Genomic DNA, 18,206 nt, shown 5'->3' with positions numbered 1-18,206 from the left:
TTTGTTTTTGAATAACTAATACTTGAATTTTGGAACACATCAAGGATAAATTCAACTTCAAATACTAAAAGTTAAATGAACTGTCTTTATGCATATATAGCACTATTCTTTATTTTCCATCATCAAATATTCTTATCCATATGAAGAAATCAAGATTATCATTTACACATAAGTGATGACCACTTAATCTCATCCATATGCTTCAACAATCTCATTCAAATAAAGTACCAATAAGGATTGATGGGATAGAAACTTTCTTAGATCACCCAAATCATGACCTTTTGATTTCCAGCATGAGAAAAGTGTCTCAGAAACCAGAAAAGATAAACACTGTTGAAGAATTATGCGGTTGTAATTTTCCTTTTTTTTCAGCTATCATATCCAATACCACCCTTTATTTTCTGAAGAAATACCTTTTCTTATTTCATAGGGATATTTGTGGGGATCACTGTTGGGTTGTGATCACGAGGATCACCATTTTAAATCTTTTCCCACTACAGCTATACGTCAAAGTTTGCCTCCTGTACTGAACTATAGAACATAATAGAAAATGAGGTTATTATATAATTGTAACTCTCAAAGCTCTTTGTACCTAGTTTTCAAGGTAGAACATTCTGACCTTTATTCATTTTTGTACAATCCAAAGCACACCCGTGACCTAAACATATAGAAGAAGTAGCTCCTTCTAGTCATCAATCATGGAATAATGTATTTATATATACACTGCACAATTATTATAAGTGAATCTTCTGTCATTTGACTAGATAAGGTATATACATATATTTCAATTTTCAATGCTCTGCCTCTAATTACATATATGCATGAGAGAAGGAGGAAAATGATCTTGTGCACAACCTTCTAGCTCTAGATTCCATTGTTGGAGAGGTCACATTCATCACTCTCTTTCTAGTTTCTTTCTTTCTTTCCACATTCTTCTCTTCTTTCTCACTTTTATTACTTTGAAAATGTATGTGTTGAAATTAAGTACTGTGGCTCCTAGCATGCATCTTTTTTGAGTCTTGAATTTTTGGATACTGTTTGGGGGTCAATGTGTAGTTAGGAAACCTCTAAAATACCCTGCATCACTGCTAAGAATCTGAAAGGTTCAAATAATATTTCAATAAGGAGAAGATTCTAATAATATTACAAAGTTAATGTTACCAACGTACACCTACAGTTTCCAGTAGAAATGGGCAATATATGTTGTTGCATCACATGATCCATCTCCATCCATGTGACCCACTGCATGCCTTTTTAAAGGGAAAGAGAGAGAGTTTTGTCTTTTATGTATCATGCACAAATCTAAATGCATAACATGTGAAGATCAGCATGTTGCAACTAAATTAATATACAGAAGATGCCTCCAAAAGTGACTATTATTGGATTAATTAACAAAAAGGGAAGCTTTGAAAGCTTAGAGGTTTTGTAAAAGCTCACACCCTGGTTAATTAAATTCCACATGATTTTGCTCTTGAAATTTGAAGAACAGAAACTGTGGCTCTTTATTTTATGTGTGTGTGTGAGTGAGTGAGAGAGAGTTCTTTGGAAGTTGAAGAGTTTTTGAAAACCAACCACAAAACTTTTTTTTCTGCTTTTACACTGAAAATATCTCTAAACCAAAAGTTAAAAACTAATTCTTTCGTGAAGATTGCAGCCACAATTGTACCTTTAATGGAGGGAACAAACAACCCTCACAAAGAAAAAGTGGAAGCTAGCTATAAGCATCAACTTAATGCATACAAAACCTTATTAGCCCCAAGATATGTTTTTGTTCATCTGTTTGCATTACTGGTATTTGTAAACACATGCATATATTTCAAATCTTCAATAAAAAAACTATGCTCTAAATAATTTGATATCAAAATAAATTTTATATCCAACTCAATAAGACTTATAATAAGGAAAAGTTTACAAATACTTATATATTATGAAATATCATCATCTATATTTATATACTATAAAATATTCTAATTAGTCGATGAATCAACCTATCAAAATTTCATTTTCTTTATCTGGTGAAGTTACTGAGGTAAACATTCTCTGAGAAGTGCAGATAATAGAATATAGAATGAAAAATGATTATATCATGTTATACTGATAGTGGAACTATTTTGAAAAGAAAATCTTAGTGGGAGGGTTTCTGAGTTGATGTTTCTACCTTAATAAAGTCATATGAATCATATGTGCTTCCTTCTATGGAGTGGCTCATCAGTGGATGAAGAATTCACCTCCACATCTCAGCCAAATGATGAAAATTCACATGCGGAGGACAATGCGAGCAAGCTTTAGTCTATCAACCATTAATAAGTAAAGTAATAGTTCCTATTACTTGGAATTTTGCATCATTACCCCTCATGCATTTGTCTCGCAAGTGTGGTTACGTTTACACTATATACCTCTCTCTTTCTCATTACCAAGGGTCCCATATACATAAAATACCATTCCAGTCATATAAAACTTTCTTTTCACTTCTTAGTTGCACTATCTTCACCTAAACATATTTGTGATAATGTGAGACAAACAAGATGGAACTAAGATTAACGTAAGTTTTTAAGGAACTATTGTTGTTTATTGAAAGTTGTTTTGTTTTAGAATATGAGCAAGGAGTTGTCAGAAGCAGTGATCCCCACACCAGCAAGTTTTAGTTTTCCTTTCTCTTTTTTCTCTGAAGAACTTTGTTATGTAGAGAGGGCATAGAAAAGGTGAAAAAGTGATGGTTAGTGGAGAGAGAGAGAGAGGAAGATGGTGTTGTTTGTACCTAGGAAAGAGAACAATTTAGGTGAAGCAGTGTGCAGAGAGCAAAGCATTGGAAAAATGGAGGCATAGTCGTGTATTTAAAAGTAAATGGAAAGGGCAATTTCATAGGCTTTTCCAACCTTTCACTCTCTTCCAGGTCTGCATGCATACATTTTGCTCTGTGATCTTTACCAATTGCCCTTTTATTTTTTGTTTCTTCCTCCTAACAGTCAAAGTAGTGCAGTAATGCATTTTTGCACTGCATGCCATTTCAATTCCTCGTGATTATCGATTTTCGAATTTAGCTTTTTATTTTTCTTCTTTTGGGCTACGCCATTTGGAGAGTACACATAAAACATTTGACTCCTTTTCTTTTTCCTTTTTTTCCCCTAACTTTTCCAAACATGTTCAAGACAAAAGTGATCACAATTAATCGAAATGAGTGGTAAGTATTTTGATTAAATTTTAAGATCCTTTTGTTACAACATTTTTTTTTATGTTCTTCGTATCCACCCTTATGTACTAGCTAACATAACATCCTCACGATTAATATAAGGTAATCTATCAATGTTTTAATCTTTTTTAAATGATATTTTAATTGAATTCCACATACATAAATTTATTTGTTTTGAAAAGAGTTTTTTCTTTCCAATTTTAAGAAATTCTTAAGATCTGCATTAAAATATTATTTTAATTGATAAGAATTCATGTAACTACTCTTATTTAAAATATTTCTTAGATATATCATACCATCATTCTTTATACTAACGAAAACATTTGTATCCACATTTTTTTTATTTTTATCATTTACATATATTTATATTTAATATTAAAATACAAATAAACAATGTCATTATTCGCACACTTATATTAATAATATAAATTCATTTTAATAAATATGAATACATATAAGAAGACACATAAATTATCTAACTACACCTACTTATTGATACATTTTGAAAGAAACATAGTCAACATAGTAGTTATATATCGTAAATATATATATATATATATATATATATATATTCTAAAGAAGAAAACAATCATTTATAATGTCATGGTTTTACAGTAATAAAATCTAAGACACCAAATTGCTATAACAATAATCGAGTAAATGTATAGAATACGTCATCCATAAGTTTGCAAACGATGAACCTAAATAATGAAGAATGTGATCCATATGAATAAAAAATGTCATTATCATCATCATTATGTAAAATCTTTATACTTTGGTATTAAATAGCTTAACCAATGTGAGTGATTGATTATCCTTCTAACTATTTCATTGTTTTACAAATTTTGTTTCCTACGGAAAAAAATATCATTTATGAATAAATTACAAAATACACATACACTCACACACACATATATATATATATATATATATAATATACATATATTGATAATTACCTGTTTGATAAATGTGTAAATGCTTTGTATTGATATCTTCATTGAACTCTAAGAACACCTTGTATATTATGTTACCTTTAATATATAATAACAAATAGTGTAAGTAGAATATTAACATATACTTATGTTTATGTGTCACACATAAATAAAACGAACAATATCTGATTTTGAGATAACAAAATATCTTTTTATAAACAACATTCTTGGTAAAATTTTCATCTTCTCCTTCAAGGTGTCCTTCTTTAAAAAGAATTTTTATTGAAGCTTGAGAAACACCTCTTGAAAATACAACATATAATTGACCATGACTAAAAACGTGTCGTGAAAGGTAAATTCCAACATTGGGTATAGTTTTGTCCCTGTGATTTATTTATAGTAATGGAAAAACTTAATTTCACAAGAAATTGTTTCCTAATAAACACAAATGGGATACTTGCACTTTTTGTTGTTTTATATTTAATTCTTGATAAGAAAGATCTTTTTCCAACATGATGACCGATCAAGATTTCAACATCCAATATATTCAAGTAGAACCCACGACAAAATAATCTCATCTCATTACATAACCCCGATTTAGGGTCTATGTTTAGCAACAACATTAATGGTGCACCTTTTTTAAGCTTTAAAATATGGGGTGGCAAGCTAGCGGGAGCAATGAAGTGCAAGTACTCTTGTTGGTATAAATTATGTGTCTCCTTCAACTTCATCAAATGATAATAAATTATGTTGTTCTCCTGAAAAAATAATCGATAATTATGTTATTAAGTTTTTCAACATCTTCATTTTTTTGTAGTTAATATGACTCTCTAAGCCATATAAAATGCATTCTCATGTATAGAATTGTAATTGGAAAAATGTTTCTTGTATAAGTTTTTGTATTGAAATCTCTCATTCTCATGGTGTTGTTGGTTCATGGGTAATTGATAAGAATTCATGTATAAGGACTCTTATTTAAAATACTCTTAGATATATCATACCATCATTTTTTATATACTTTTTTAAATTCCTAAATTATTAATTATTTTCAACATTTTTTTTCTTTTTAAATCTCATTTACTTATCCACTTAAATAATTATATTTAAGTCTCCTTTTTACATTAAATTTTTTTTCCTTTCCCCAATTTTTAACTATTGTTCTCAGATTAACTGATGCCCTCTTTTACAATAAATTAGATTGCATTATCTTAAAAATGACTCAATTTTAATCTATTATCTTCTGAAAACACGACGCATGTTATTAGTTTTTCTTCTTGGAAATTAATTATTCTTTTTGTTACAAGTTTAATTATTGTTTTCCTTTGGTATAGTTTCTTAAATTCTACCCGAATTCAACTTTTTATATATGATTTATATTTTAAATATTTTTGTTTAAAAAAATATAATTGAAGTTATAAGTTTTAGGATTTATCAACATTTAGAATATCTGTATAATATAATATGATATACTTGTGGGTCCCTACTAATACAAATCCTTACTTTATTAAAAGTAAAATTATATTGTTGTGCAGTTGATCACATCCAAATTGATGGGATTCTAGGCGTTGGGTTTAATATCTTTTGTCAAACCTATGTAAGAAAAAACTTATATTAGTAATTGGCTTTGACGTGTGGGCAACGGGAAGTTGTAGTACTACATCCCGTTTGAGCTATGTGTGAACGAGTAGTACAAAGTTGTACTCTAACACAAGCCCTTCATTTTTACGATAAGTACTTCGGTGTAGTACATTCAAGCCTAGAAGTACTAGCTTAAGGCTATATATTCCATTGAATGAAATTGGATAAACCCATTACATTGAGAAAACCATTAATCAAAGTTTAATGTCGCCCTTTAAGGTAAAGACATTTCCCAAATATGTTGAGGTAGAGGGGTTCTACAGGGTCGTCCCGAGACCACATGAGAATGCATATTTTATTTGCTTGTGGCCTTGTATGAGAATGCTCAGCTCATGTGTTCTCAGGTCGCCCCTGCTGGACTTTTCTCTACCACGATACAGCATTGCCGTCCAACTGCAACCGACTGAGGATGAAAATGGAGCAAGGGCAAAATAATGTAGAATGAAATTCCTATTGTATGCAAGAATGTGGTTCAGGTAATTAAGCTACATGATGATTCTCTTATGTTCATGAAATTGCATATTTCAGGCTACGCACCTTATAGGTATCATACGTTTTAAAATAAAAACAAGCAAATGAGGATACAAATAATCAACATATAATGAATTCAATCTTGCTAAGAACTAAGCAGTAACTATAAATTAAACTAAAATCCTTACAGAAGACTCAATTACTAGGAGCTCTTCTTCTGTAAGTTTCTTCCAAACTCCGCCTACTATGAGACATCCTTTGTCCCCTTGCAGTGGCAATTCACTGTTTAATTCACCAGATTCTTTGCTCTCCCTCATCTTCTTAACAGTTGAATTATCAAGTTGCAGAGGGTCTATTGTGGCATCTCTCTTGGCACCATGTGGGGCCAATTTCCAATTCTCTTTCTTTTCCCATACTTGATCTTGTTCTTCATCGTCAATAACGTCAACAACGGGAAAACAACTAGACGATTCTTGATTCTGTTTTTCATTGTTGATAATGTCAAGAACGGGAAGACAGCCGGATGACCCAACAGCACGGGGCAACATTCCAATTGGACATGGGTTCCATGATTTTGCTAAAGTCCATGTCTGTGGTTTTTTAATGTCACAATCCATCGTCATTGGTTTTTTCTTTTTCATAACCTGATGTTTAATTAACTCTAGCTTTTTAGCTGTTTCATGTATAGATTCCTCAAATTGGATAATGTTATTTGAAGTTAATAAAGAGCTTTGATCATCTGCATGCTCTAAATTCGACAAACTAATGTGAGAGAGCTTTTGAACTTTCTCCATCAAGTAGCGGTCATCCATCAGTTCTATAAGCTGAAGTGCTGAATCCATGAGCTGCTTGTTCATAAGTTGTGATATTAGAAGACATCTACGAACAAGTTCAAGCATAACACCTTTTGGCATATTTGCTGCTGCAGAAGGAACTTTACCGAGAATTCCAACAAGCCATGCAAACAAAGAAGAAAGCCGAAACTCTGTCCTCGATTGTGAAATCCCCATATTTGGGTTATCTACCAAAAATTTAAAAAAAAAGAAGCACGTTTGAGGTTAATAACGAAGAAATTAAGCAAGTAAAATCATGTGCTATGAAAGAAAAAAAAACAGACACCCAAACCAAAACGAAGGACAAAAAAATTAAGACTCGATATCTGACTTCATGTGGGCTTAAGGCAGAAGCTATACTTAACGGAACCCAAAAAAAAAAAACATATCCTTTATGTAGTACTTCACAAAAGCCCTAGAAAGTATGTCATTTAATAAGAAAATGAACAGGGCATCAAAGAAGAAAAGCACACAAGAAAGATACATCCCAAGTACCCCAAAACAAACAGAAATTAAACTTCAACAAGAAACTCTACATAATGAAAAGGGATGCTGTATAAGGAAAAAAATTGCTACCAACCTTCTTTATGCTTCATACCTTCCCGAGTCTCAATCATATCAAGGACTTCCTTAAGAAGATTCAGAACTAATTCTGGTTCCTTATTGCACAATTTGAGTATGACAAGCTTCCAATCAGCCAAAACATTCTCTGTGGTTAGACCAATTGAAGCATCATTTGCATTCTCTTCCAACTCTGAGGAACTTAAAGCTTTCAAAAGATACTCCAACAACACAGATACAATCTCTGAAGAAAAGGAGGAATATAACCGAAGAACACATTTCAAGATCTTCGTTATCTGTTTCTTAGATCCTGAAAGTATTGCAATTCACATGTAATTAGTACACGAATACCATGAAACAATAATGAAAACTGAAGCTACTCCACAATATCTCATAAGAATTGCACTTATTTTTCAGAGCAAGATAAAAATACCCAAAATCTCAAAAGACTCTCAATTATTCGGTCGATCAACTATTATAAGGAAACCCAACACTTGAATTTCTTAAGAAAAAAAATATATGAGATGGTCAAGAATCCTCCTAATGCAGAACAACCACGATAAAGAAGAAAAGAACACCAATTCAAAAACAGGTAAATCAATCTCTTTGCATAATAAAGCAAGGAACTCTCAAAGAATTTGTGATTTAAACCCCAGAAAGAGGTCAAAAAATAACAGTTTCCTGTAAAAGAGGTTAAGTAGACACAAATGGCGTTGCATCCTTCTTTTCCACTTTATTTTTTTGCTACACGGACTTTAGACAATTTTAAAGAATGTCTTGTCCCATATCCTTCCACACACCCTCGCCCTTCTACACACACACAAAGGCAAACAAAGACAACAAATAAGTTTTATTGTATTAAGAGATATGAACATATAATACCTCCAGTTCGTGATGTTTGACTCTTGCCAACCATAAGAGAAAAAAGCTTATTACGCCCAAAAAGCAATTCACCATGCTTGACTCCTTTAAAAGAGAAAAGACACAACACATCAGAATTTTCTAAAGCAACAAATTTTCTATTCTAAAAAATTGTAAAAAAGTTAAAACAGGAGTAGCTCTTCAAAAGATATAACTTTTTCTTTAAATAAAACCTTGAACTGCAGGAAAAATATGCAGTTGAATATCATCTTATCAACAAAATAATCTATCTGTCTAGACTTACAATGCAATCTAAAACCAATACTACACCATCAACTCCACATCCATATATTCAAAAATTCCTTGACATGTGTTACCCTTACCATATACTACAAAAATTCATCCTTATATTTAAATGAAGTATGGAGCTGAAGTTAAGGTGAGTGAATGGGAGAGGACAAAACAAGCCATGAGCAGAAAACTAAGTTGGCATACAGGTGTTTCAATTTTTATTTTTTTCACACAAGGAATGGTGTTAGATAAATGAGGTTATATAACAAACAAACAAAAAGTACAACTCAATCACAAACTACATGGAGAGTACATCACATTCTTAAAATAAACAGAAAGCAGCAAGGACATCATTGTTTCTTCAATTACTTTTACAATATTTCTTATTTCTGATCGGATAGGAATTGGAATAGTATATTGGAGATTAGGATGGAAGAAAACTAGTTTATCACGAAAGGGAAAAAAAAAACTAGATCCAAAAGACCAATATTATGCATCCTAAAGAAAAAAATACATGATCACAAAATAATGGGGCAAAAGACATTTAACCATCAAATTTTCAAATTGGGCTTTCAAAATTAAATCACATACTTTCCCATAGACACAAGTTTCAACACTAAATACCTTCCATTCTACATAGAATGGAAGATATTTTACTTCAAATAAGCTAGTGCAAGACAATGACTAAAGTCAAAATATGATGAAAATGAACAAAGCTTACAGACGTTTTCCCTTTAGCTGTGAAGAACTAGACTGGACACTCCCGTTGACTTTCAAGAAGATAGCTAGTTCACGAATCTTTGACTCAATTTCTTTCTTGACTTTTGTTATTCCTTCACCTTGAAAAGGAATTGCTTTGCTCTGAGGTTCCCAATAATAAGATTTTAACCAATCAAGTGCCTGTAATTATTACCAACATTAGATGAGTTTGGGAATAACCATACATGTTATGGGAAGAAATTGTCCATATTGAAATAGCTAAATCCACAAGAGAAAACCAGGATGCTTTCCATTTTTCTTTCCAGTTACATTTTAACAAGCTGAAATCTCATCAATATTGAGTGCTCATGTGAAAATTATCAAAAGCCATTTGCATAAATATTCCTATTTTCTGTGTGTTAAATGATAAATCAGTCCAATTACTCCAAAAAAGAACATCCTGTAGTTCAAGGTTCAAATTCCTAATTAAAAGAGAATTATTCAATTATGGAACTATTAAAATATAAAAAAACAGTATGCATTATTCTGAGGATGATGATAACTCCAAACCACATAGTAGATTTCAAAGATCACTTTCTGACATGATAATGTCAAGCTGGCACATCGAAAGTGATAAACAATCACCTTGTTTCTTACATTCCTGTGAAGTCTAAAAGTACATTTTACCAAGGTCTTGTGACATTGACTGAGTTTAGAGTATAACTTGCATATTTAATGGTTCGAGATATCATTTGAACTGCATCATTATAGTGCTAAATAATTAAACAATAAACAATGTAGAAAGATGCACAGAGGAGGGAAAAATTAATGTCTGAAAGCAATCAAGCAGTTATTAAAAACAGAAAATAACTTAATCAATTGCTAATATAGCATATATTTCACTGACTAAATATGCATGTACTCTGTCTTTTGATACCATTAAAAGAACAACAAGTTTTTCTTTCATATATTCAAAACTATTATGTTACAGTTACCTATGGACATTGAGAAAGAAAATTCGGTACAATTGCTTCCTGAATGCAAACAATCTAACCCCATCATTGACTGCACCCACATGCTAAGAATTTAATCACAACATAGCCTATAGATGGTTGAGACAGATAATCAATCAAACTGAAATGAACTTTACATACCTTGACAGAAGCACTGCGAACAATCTTAAGTGATGGAAGCTCACGATGTGATCCCTCTGCAATTACAGCAATAAATAAGAAAAAAGGCATGACCCTCTAAACATAATGAAATGAAAGAAACAATCATGTGAAGTTCTACGACATTTGACCACTATGAAGATCATGTCCCATTCTATGACACAACAAAAACAATAATTAAAAAAAGTAGGAGGAGACTTGTTCACCGTGTCGAATATCAATCAGCATGCGCGGAATACCAATAGCATCAGCTGCCACTGCAATCGATGCCACTTCTTTCTTGCGCGTCTTCTCAACAGCACCATTCACAAGCCTTCAAAAGGCAAAACAATTATACTTTGCAAGAAAAAAAATTCAAAAAGCCACTATTGATGGCAAAAAGAAGCATAAAAAAGAAAGGCAGAGTAAACAAACCTCATGATAGCCATGCAATACAGCATAGCAAGCATCTCCTCCGAAAGAGAAGCTTCATTCAAATGATCCTGCCTACAATTAAATCAAACAAACTTGTTTAAAGTTTATCAGATACCTAATGTATTTTGCATATATATTATTTTCTAATTTGAAATAGAAAATGTTAATAAGAGGTACAAGAGGAGAGGAATTAGGGTTACCTGAAATAGGAGTCTTTGAGTTGAATTTCGATGATGGAAGCAGTGACTTCGATGAAAACCGGCAACGAACCTCGACTTCGCCATGTGGATATCTGAAACGCAGAAACAAAACGTGGTTAGATTTGAAGTTGCAGTGTCTTATGAGAAAGAATTGAGAAACTTACTCGTTTGAGAGCAGAGGAAACAGAGTGAGGCGAATTAGAGAAGAGCGCGCGTTTGACAAAGAGCCACTCGTCCCAATTCAACCAAGGGACCAATCTTCGTGCGCCTGATGACGACGACGATTCCGCAACCACGTTGGCTACTTCTTCGAACCCTAATAACAATGGCGGATCCATCTCAGAGGTGGCGGCGAAGTATGAAGCACCGCTGCCTTAGTCACACTTGCAGTGCTGTTATTTCCCTCTTCTTTTCAATCCTAATATTCTCCAAGGATATTATGGTCTTTAATATTTATACAATATATTATATCCACATAGTTATACATCAAATAAAGTGTTGTAAAAACACATTTATAAAATAAATAATTTTAATTATTATTTTCTCTCTCTCATATATATATATATATATATATATATATATTGTTAACTTTCATTTTGATTATTTTTAAAATTATATATTATGAATTATTTTAATTTAAATTGTTGATTTTAATTATTTTTGTATTTTTTTTTTCCAATTTTATCTTTTATAATATTAAAGTATAATAAATTTGATAATTACTTATATTAAATTAAATTCTAAAAATTCTAAAAAATTATAACAAAATATTATTCAAAGTATTCAACTAGAGAATAGTTATGGAATAAATACTTCCAAAATATTTTTTTTTTCTATTCTATAATTGGTTTTATATATTTATGACAAAAGATTATACTTGAATAAGCGTCCACTTCACTAATATTTTATTAAGGAATTTAAATTACTTCCTTATTCATTATGGTAGAATAAGATTTTGATTTATCATCATTAATATTAGATGTATTTGAAAATAATTCAGTACCAATAATTATAAAAGAAGAGTTATCAATAGAGATACCTAATAAAAATGTTGATTATGTACAAAAGATTGAATAAATTTCAAAATGATTATATAAAGAGGACATTTTTTTCAAGTACTTCAAAAAGACTCAAATAATACATATATTGTAAGTCTTCTTTAAGGAAAAACTCAATTTTAAATAAATTATGAGTGATGTATTTTATAGATAATTAAGAATGTTCCTTCAAAGATAGGTGTAGTTTTCTACTTCAATAATAAAAATTGATATAATTTATACTTATCAATGAAAAGTTGAAACAAAGTATCTTGTATCATTTAAAAAATAATTCATTATTGAAAAATCATGATATTACAAAGTAATGTTTTACTTTTTAGAACATATAAATATATGTTTCAATTTGTAATGACATTTGTAAACATGTCATATATTAAGTAAAAAAATATATAATTATTATAAATTTTCAGTGTAATAAAATTATAAAAAGAATATTTAAAAGATTTAGACACACAGAAGAACACTTGTCTTTCTCTGTAGTTATCATAAAAAGAATCATTCATAATAAGTTTTAGATTTCACTAAATATCTTTGAAGAGAACAACCACAATTTTAATATAATTATCTTAGTCATCAAATAAAAATATATAATGCAAAGAAACACGTGTCCTGAAAGAATAAATTATTAATAAGTTTTCCTTTTAGACTCTCCATTTGTATTGTGGTGACTAAAGCTATTGTCTCTATTTTCTCCGATCAGCTTTTGACACAATATCTGCAATTTTACATTACATAAGTGAAAAGGGTAATGTGAAATACATTTATTACAACATACATATTTTTTCTTTATTTCCACACAAAACTAAATACTAACTCTTTAGGAGAATCTTAAGATTTAAGTATCACATTAAACAGTAGAAGATTAGCAACAATTTCACAGGATAAAATGTTGTAATTTGACTAGAAAAATATCTGAGATGTTTTCTAGCTACTTGTTTTGGCTCGCTTTACTGGAGCTTGAAGGGAATTCAGATAAATGGCATCCTTCTTATCCAGTCCATCAAACAGATAACTAAAAGGTGGCATTTGGATGTATCTCCCAGTACCAGGAGAAAGCTTTAATTTATCATTTTCCCAAACAACTCTTCCTCCTGCAATAGTCACTTCAATTTTTCCCTGGCAAAAAGGATTGATGTTGCACTCAATTCACTAGATTTAACTCTTATATGGACCAGTTTATAGTTAAACATGTACCTTTCCTCTCCTTCCCTCGTACACATTTGTGTCCAGTCTAGAGTGGTGGGACTTTGCACTTATCTCAAAGCTTGAATTTGGATTCAGAATGATAATATCTGCATCAGATCCTGGGAGAATAGCTCCTTTCTTTGGATATATATTGAAGATTCGAGCACTTGAATGATCATACAAAAAAAAATCAGTAATTCTTTTAGCTTTTGGCAACTTTACCAAACTGCTTCCAAGAACTGGAAGCTAATATTCACTTTGATTAACTGAAAATATACCATTCTGTGCTTGTTAACCGGACATAATCAGAGGGGGTTATTTGGCCAGACTCCTGTGAGATGCACAAACCATAAGTTCAAGTTAAGAGCTTATCCTCGCCACCATTTTACTCCAACCTAAAAAAAAGTGGATGCTAAGGTGGTGTAATTGATGTCTTACCACCATGATGTCCCATACCAAATGCATTCTTTCTTCAATACCTACAGATTTTGGTTGCAAATTTGCAATGTATATTAGTAAGGAAACATTTCAAATGAACAAGAATGTATTTAGGCCACAAACATCCAGGACTTTCTTGTGATTACCATTGACACCATTAGGAATTTTCCTGAAGTCATCAATTCCACGAGCTTTTTGAGTGGAATTAAAGGCACAATGATCAGTTCCTACCAGCTGCAAATTTGTAAAAGGTAACCTTGGTCAAAAAGAATCTTAGTAAAAGAGTATATAACTGAGTTCAGGGCATATATAATACATAGATCAGGAATAATGAATATGCTAGGATGCATTTTGTAGCCGATACTGCCCTAATTATTTCCTCAAATCTTTAAATGCTTATTGAACTTAAGCCTGAATCATTATATGAAACCTGCAAAACTCCTGTTGAAAGGGCAGCTTGAAGGGCCCTATCATGTCCTCTTTTCCTAATTGGGGGACTCATTACATACCTGAAACGTGAGCACGAATAAGGCTTATGTTCTTACAATTCAAAGCAATATAAGACAGTGAAAAAAACATTGAAACAAGTGAAGGCACTTGCTTTGCTGCAATGTCAAAGTCAGGATGCCAAAGCCAAGACTCATCAAGGGCTAACCCAGAGGCAATAGGTTCTCCAATTACCTTTTGTCCTTCAGCACAAAAACAAATAGTTGACCTTACTATTACGAAAAAACAAGTTATCGGGGAACAATAAAACTTAAAATGTCATGCATAGACATATAAAGATCCTTTTGTTCATCTTCATTTGTGACCATTCATCAGAAAACTCTTTTTTCAGGATTGAATGAAGAGAGAGAAACTACACCTGATAAGTACTCCTCCAAATCAGAAAAGTACAGAACAAAGAGATAGGGGTAAAAAGCAGGAAGACAATATTCCCCCTCAATCACACAACACAACAATCAGAATTAAGTCTAGACTCTCAATTAAGTTCAAGTGATTTGAGTTGTCCTGAGTTGAGTTGTCATGAGTTTCTACATTTTATGATAGAGTGGAGATAACAGTAAAATACAATAGTGGAACTATAAATGGTTCTCAAGTTAGCCAAATTATGGAAGTTAAATGTCTTTTTTTTGCATTTCTCCCCAAAATAATAATCTACTACTCTCCTAACGAATGCATACATGAATAAAAATTGAAACCAGCACTAAGGATTGAAGAACCTGATTTCCGGGCTTTCGCAATTTCTTCCATTGCATCAATGCTCATTACATGAACCACATATAGAGGAGTATTTACAAAATCTGCTAACCGAATGGCACGAGAAGTTGCCTCTCCTTCCACCTATACAGTTCAACAAAGTCCAATGGGGAATGTACTGTGTGATAAATATGAGAAATATAGGAAAAGAAAACAAGTAATCAATATAATCAAATACCAACTATATGTGGTTGATCAAAACAGATAAGAACGGAAAACAACAAATGCCAAACTGCGGTGGTTATCATAAGTATGCCAAATTTTGACACCAGCTTGAAAATTGTATGTTATAGTTTGGTAAGACAATGAAGAAGATAAAATGAAACAAGGCATGCCAATTTTAGCATTCCATTACTCAGTAAATTCATTATTCATCATGAAAGAACAAATCTGAGAATTTACCACTGGAGGCCTTGAAAGAGCATGCCCTTCCGGACCAGTTATTCCAAGTTCTATCATTTTCTCTTGTCCTTCATACACAGCATCTCCATTTTCCGCGTGGACCATGGCTAAGGCACCTAGAGACTTGCATTTTTTAAATCCTTCCAGAAGCAGCTCGTCATTGATCATAAGAATTCCTTTGTATGCCATGAAAAACTTGAAAGAGTTGATACCTGAAATTAAAGAACAAATATGTACTTCTGGGAATAAATTCTTCACCCCTCACCCAGAGGATTACTACTAATCCCTAATCAACCAAATTATCAAAATGGTGCAAGGAAATAATAGATCACAACCTTTCTCCTTGACCATGAGCTCCATTTCTCTTGAAACATTTTCGTCCCATTTGGTAATAACCATATGAAAACCATAATCCATGCAAGACTTCTTTGCCTTCTTTTCATAGTCCTCAAAACCAGCTATCAAACTTCCATTCAGTGGTATTACGAAGTCAATGTGCATTGTTGTCCCACCAGCCAATGCTGCAGCCTGACCACTGAAGAAGTCATCAACCGTTGCAGTAAAACCAACATCGAATTCTAGATGGGTATGAGGATCAATGCCCCCTGGTCAATTAACAAAAAGAGTATTCATAGAGACTGTCCATGAATTCTAATTTTTATTCTGTTTGGGTACAAGCTAGAAGAGTTTTTTAGAGATTCTCTAGCAGAAAAAAAAATTATATTTCCTATTTAGAAACTTTCAAAAACGTGTTAACTTGCATTGCATCCAAACATGTCCTTGATCTAACAATAATAGGAGATGATTATAGTTGAATAGGTTGAAACCTGGCATGACATATTTGCCGAGGGCATCTATGACAGTGACGTCATCTCCAACCTAGGAATGAAACCGAATCAGTCATTAGAAAATAGCAAAAAAAAAACAGCTGTTACAAAGCAAATTAAGCATGACTACTGCTAGGGAGTTTCATCAAATACCTTGATGTTAGGATTAACTGAAACAATGACACCATCTTCCACGTAAACATCAGCAATCTGTTGGTGATGAGCGTTCACAACCGTCCCTCCTTTGACCAACAACTTAGACGATGGAAATTCAGTTCCAGCATCACAAAACCGAATCATTCGAAAAAGACAAAAACCGAATTCAGCAGACAAACTAGTGGAAACGAGAATCTAAGCTCTTACTGATGATCATAGAAAGATGAAACACTTGAGAATCGAAGTTCTAACTCTTTGGTCAACGCAAAAGAGAAAGCCGAAAATCAAAATATGAAGAAAAAAAAAGTAAGATAGAGAAGTGAACCTGGTTGGACTGTGAAAGTGAAGAGGTAATGACAGTGAAGAAGGTAAGAGAGAAAATGTGAAGGAATTGTGATGTGACGAATCGCATACTCTGTCTTCTCATTGTTCCGACCAGACACCGAGGAGCCTGTTTGGATAGCTGCTGGAAAATGCAGTTTGTGCTTTGGAACACTTCGGTGAAGAAAAGTGATTTTCTATATAAAAACGCATTAAAAATCTTAAAAATTAATTTAACTATCTCAATAAAAAAAAACAACTTAATTCTATATTTTATTTCTCCATTATTATCAGCAAACTTAATTAAGATTTAACTATGGAGTTAATTAAAATATATATATAAAGGGTTTTTCTTAATTATTTTTTCACTAGCATTATGTGTCAATGTTCAAAGATTGTTTTCTTTAATCAAATGTTCATACATGGTTAGGTACAACGTACAAGTGATATATTATAAAATGAGATTTGATAGATATGGATTCCTTTGTTTTGTATTAAAAAAATGTTTTAGTATAAAATAATTTAGTGATTATCTTAACAGAGAAATTATTCTTAAAAAAAAATAAGAAATGATTGATTTTAAGAGAATTCGTTTTAAATACTTTTTTATAATCACTATTTTTTTTAACACACATAAATCAGTTATAGAAATTATAAGTTATTATTAAAAAAACTATTTATGTATCATAATAACTATTTGAGGTCTTTTAGTGGTTTGAGTCTAAGAAAACCTATAAATAGATTATAACTATATTATGAAATACACATCTAACTCTTCATACTCTCATATACTCACAAATGTTCTAAATCTTGACTAGCTTGAGCGTTAAAGAGTATTTTGCAAGTGGACATCTTCTATCTATTTTTATGACTAGTCAACACCACAAAGCTCGGTCCACAAAGAAGTTTTTACTTTTCCACCTTAAAACTCTCCAAATCCATTTTTTGTAAGAATATTTGGCTCTAATTGTACGACTCGAGTAAAACTTCTCTCATACCAAAGGATTTATAGTTTGACGAGTAGTCAATCCATCACATCATCCTCAACAACAAACATTGAATGATTGATATGTTTTATTCATAATCAGTTATGTGTCATTACTTCTCTCTCTTCCTCTCAATAATTATCTATATATCTATTTTTCTATTTGTCCATTATTCCTGGTTTCATTGACAAAATAATTTTAAAGTGTGAAGCGCCTATTTTTTTTTATAAAGTTTTTTTGGCAAGATAAGAAGGAGAAACCACTTGTATAATTTATTTTGTTGACGGCCATGATTTTGACAAAAAAGGCTT

General features: G+C 31.8%; 2 protein-coding genes across 11 annotated transcripts; both read right to left on the bottom strand.

Moving 5' to 3' along the window:
• Positions 1-6,192: 6,192 nt before the first annotated feature.
• On the bottom strand, positions 6,193-11,698 carry LOC137825596 (las1-like family protein). Of its 5 annotated transcripts, none has more exons than XM_068631295.2 (9): positions 11,427-11,698; positions 11,263-11,354; positions 11,063-11,134; positions 10,855-10,961; positions 10,631-10,686; positions 9,503-9,677; positions 8,508-8,591; positions 7,663-7,935; positions 6,193-7,252 (listed from the first exon to the last, which is right to left on the bottom strand). In XM_068631295.2, the coding sequence occupies exons 1-9, from the start codon at positions 11,598-11,600 to the stop codon at positions 6,402-6,404; spliced, it is 1,884 nt and encodes a 627-aa protein (XP_068487396.1). In that variant the 5' UTR covers positions 11,601-11,698; the 3' UTR covers positions 6,193-6,401. The 5 variants fall into 5 exon arrangements, with proteins under 5 accessions (XP_068487396.1, XP_068487395.1, XP_068487397.1 ...); XM_068631294.2 differs by having other exon boundaries at positions 7,645-7,935; positions 11,427-11,694; XM_068631296.2 differs by lacking the exon at positions 8,508-8,591 and having other exon boundaries at positions 7,645-7,935; positions 11,427-11,694.
• A 1,323-nt stretch (positions 11,699-13,021) lies between these two features.
• Positions 13,022-17,103, bottom strand: LOC137825668 (dihydropyrimidinase). Of its 6 annotated transcripts, none has more exons than XR_016515059.1 (13): positions 16,914-17,103; positions 16,586-16,687; positions 16,433-16,484; positions 15,941-16,210; positions 15,606-15,817; positions 15,167-15,287; positions 14,545-14,632; positions 14,260-14,452; positions 14,090-14,177; positions 13,944-13,984; positions 13,784-13,836; positions 13,515-13,671; positions 13,022-13,436 (listed from the first exon to the last, which is right to left on the bottom strand). XR_016515059.1 is itself a non-coding variant. In XM_068631394.2 (13 exons), the coding sequence occupies exons 1-13, from the start codon at positions 17,013-17,015 to the stop codon at positions 13,245-13,247; spliced, it is 1,557 nt and encodes a 518-aa protein (XP_068487495.1). In that variant the 5' UTR covers positions 17,016-17,102; the 3' UTR covers positions 13,022-13,244. The 6 variants fall into 6 exon arrangements, 4 of the variants coding, with proteins under 4 accessions (XP_068487495.1, XP_068487499.1, XP_068487498.1 ...); XM_068631394.2 differs by having other exon boundaries at positions 14,374-14,452; positions 16,914-17,102; XM_068631398.2 differs by having other exon boundaries at positions 14,374-14,452; positions 16,586-16,724; positions 16,915-17,102.
• Positions 17,104-18,206: the final 1,103 nt, after the last annotated feature.

The sequence above is a fragment of the Phaseolus vulgaris genome, chromosome 8, assembly GCF_051622355.1.
Source record: "Phaseolus vulgaris cultivar YP4 chromosome 8, ASM5162235v1, whole genome shotgun sequence".
NCBI classification, from domain to species: domain Eukaryota; kingdom Viridiplantae; phylum Streptophyta; class Magnoliopsida; order Fabales; family Fabaceae; genus Phaseolus; species Phaseolus vulgaris.
The sequence above is the reverse complement of the archived record's forward strand: the minus strand, read 5'-3'. Positions and strand labels throughout refer to the sequence as shown.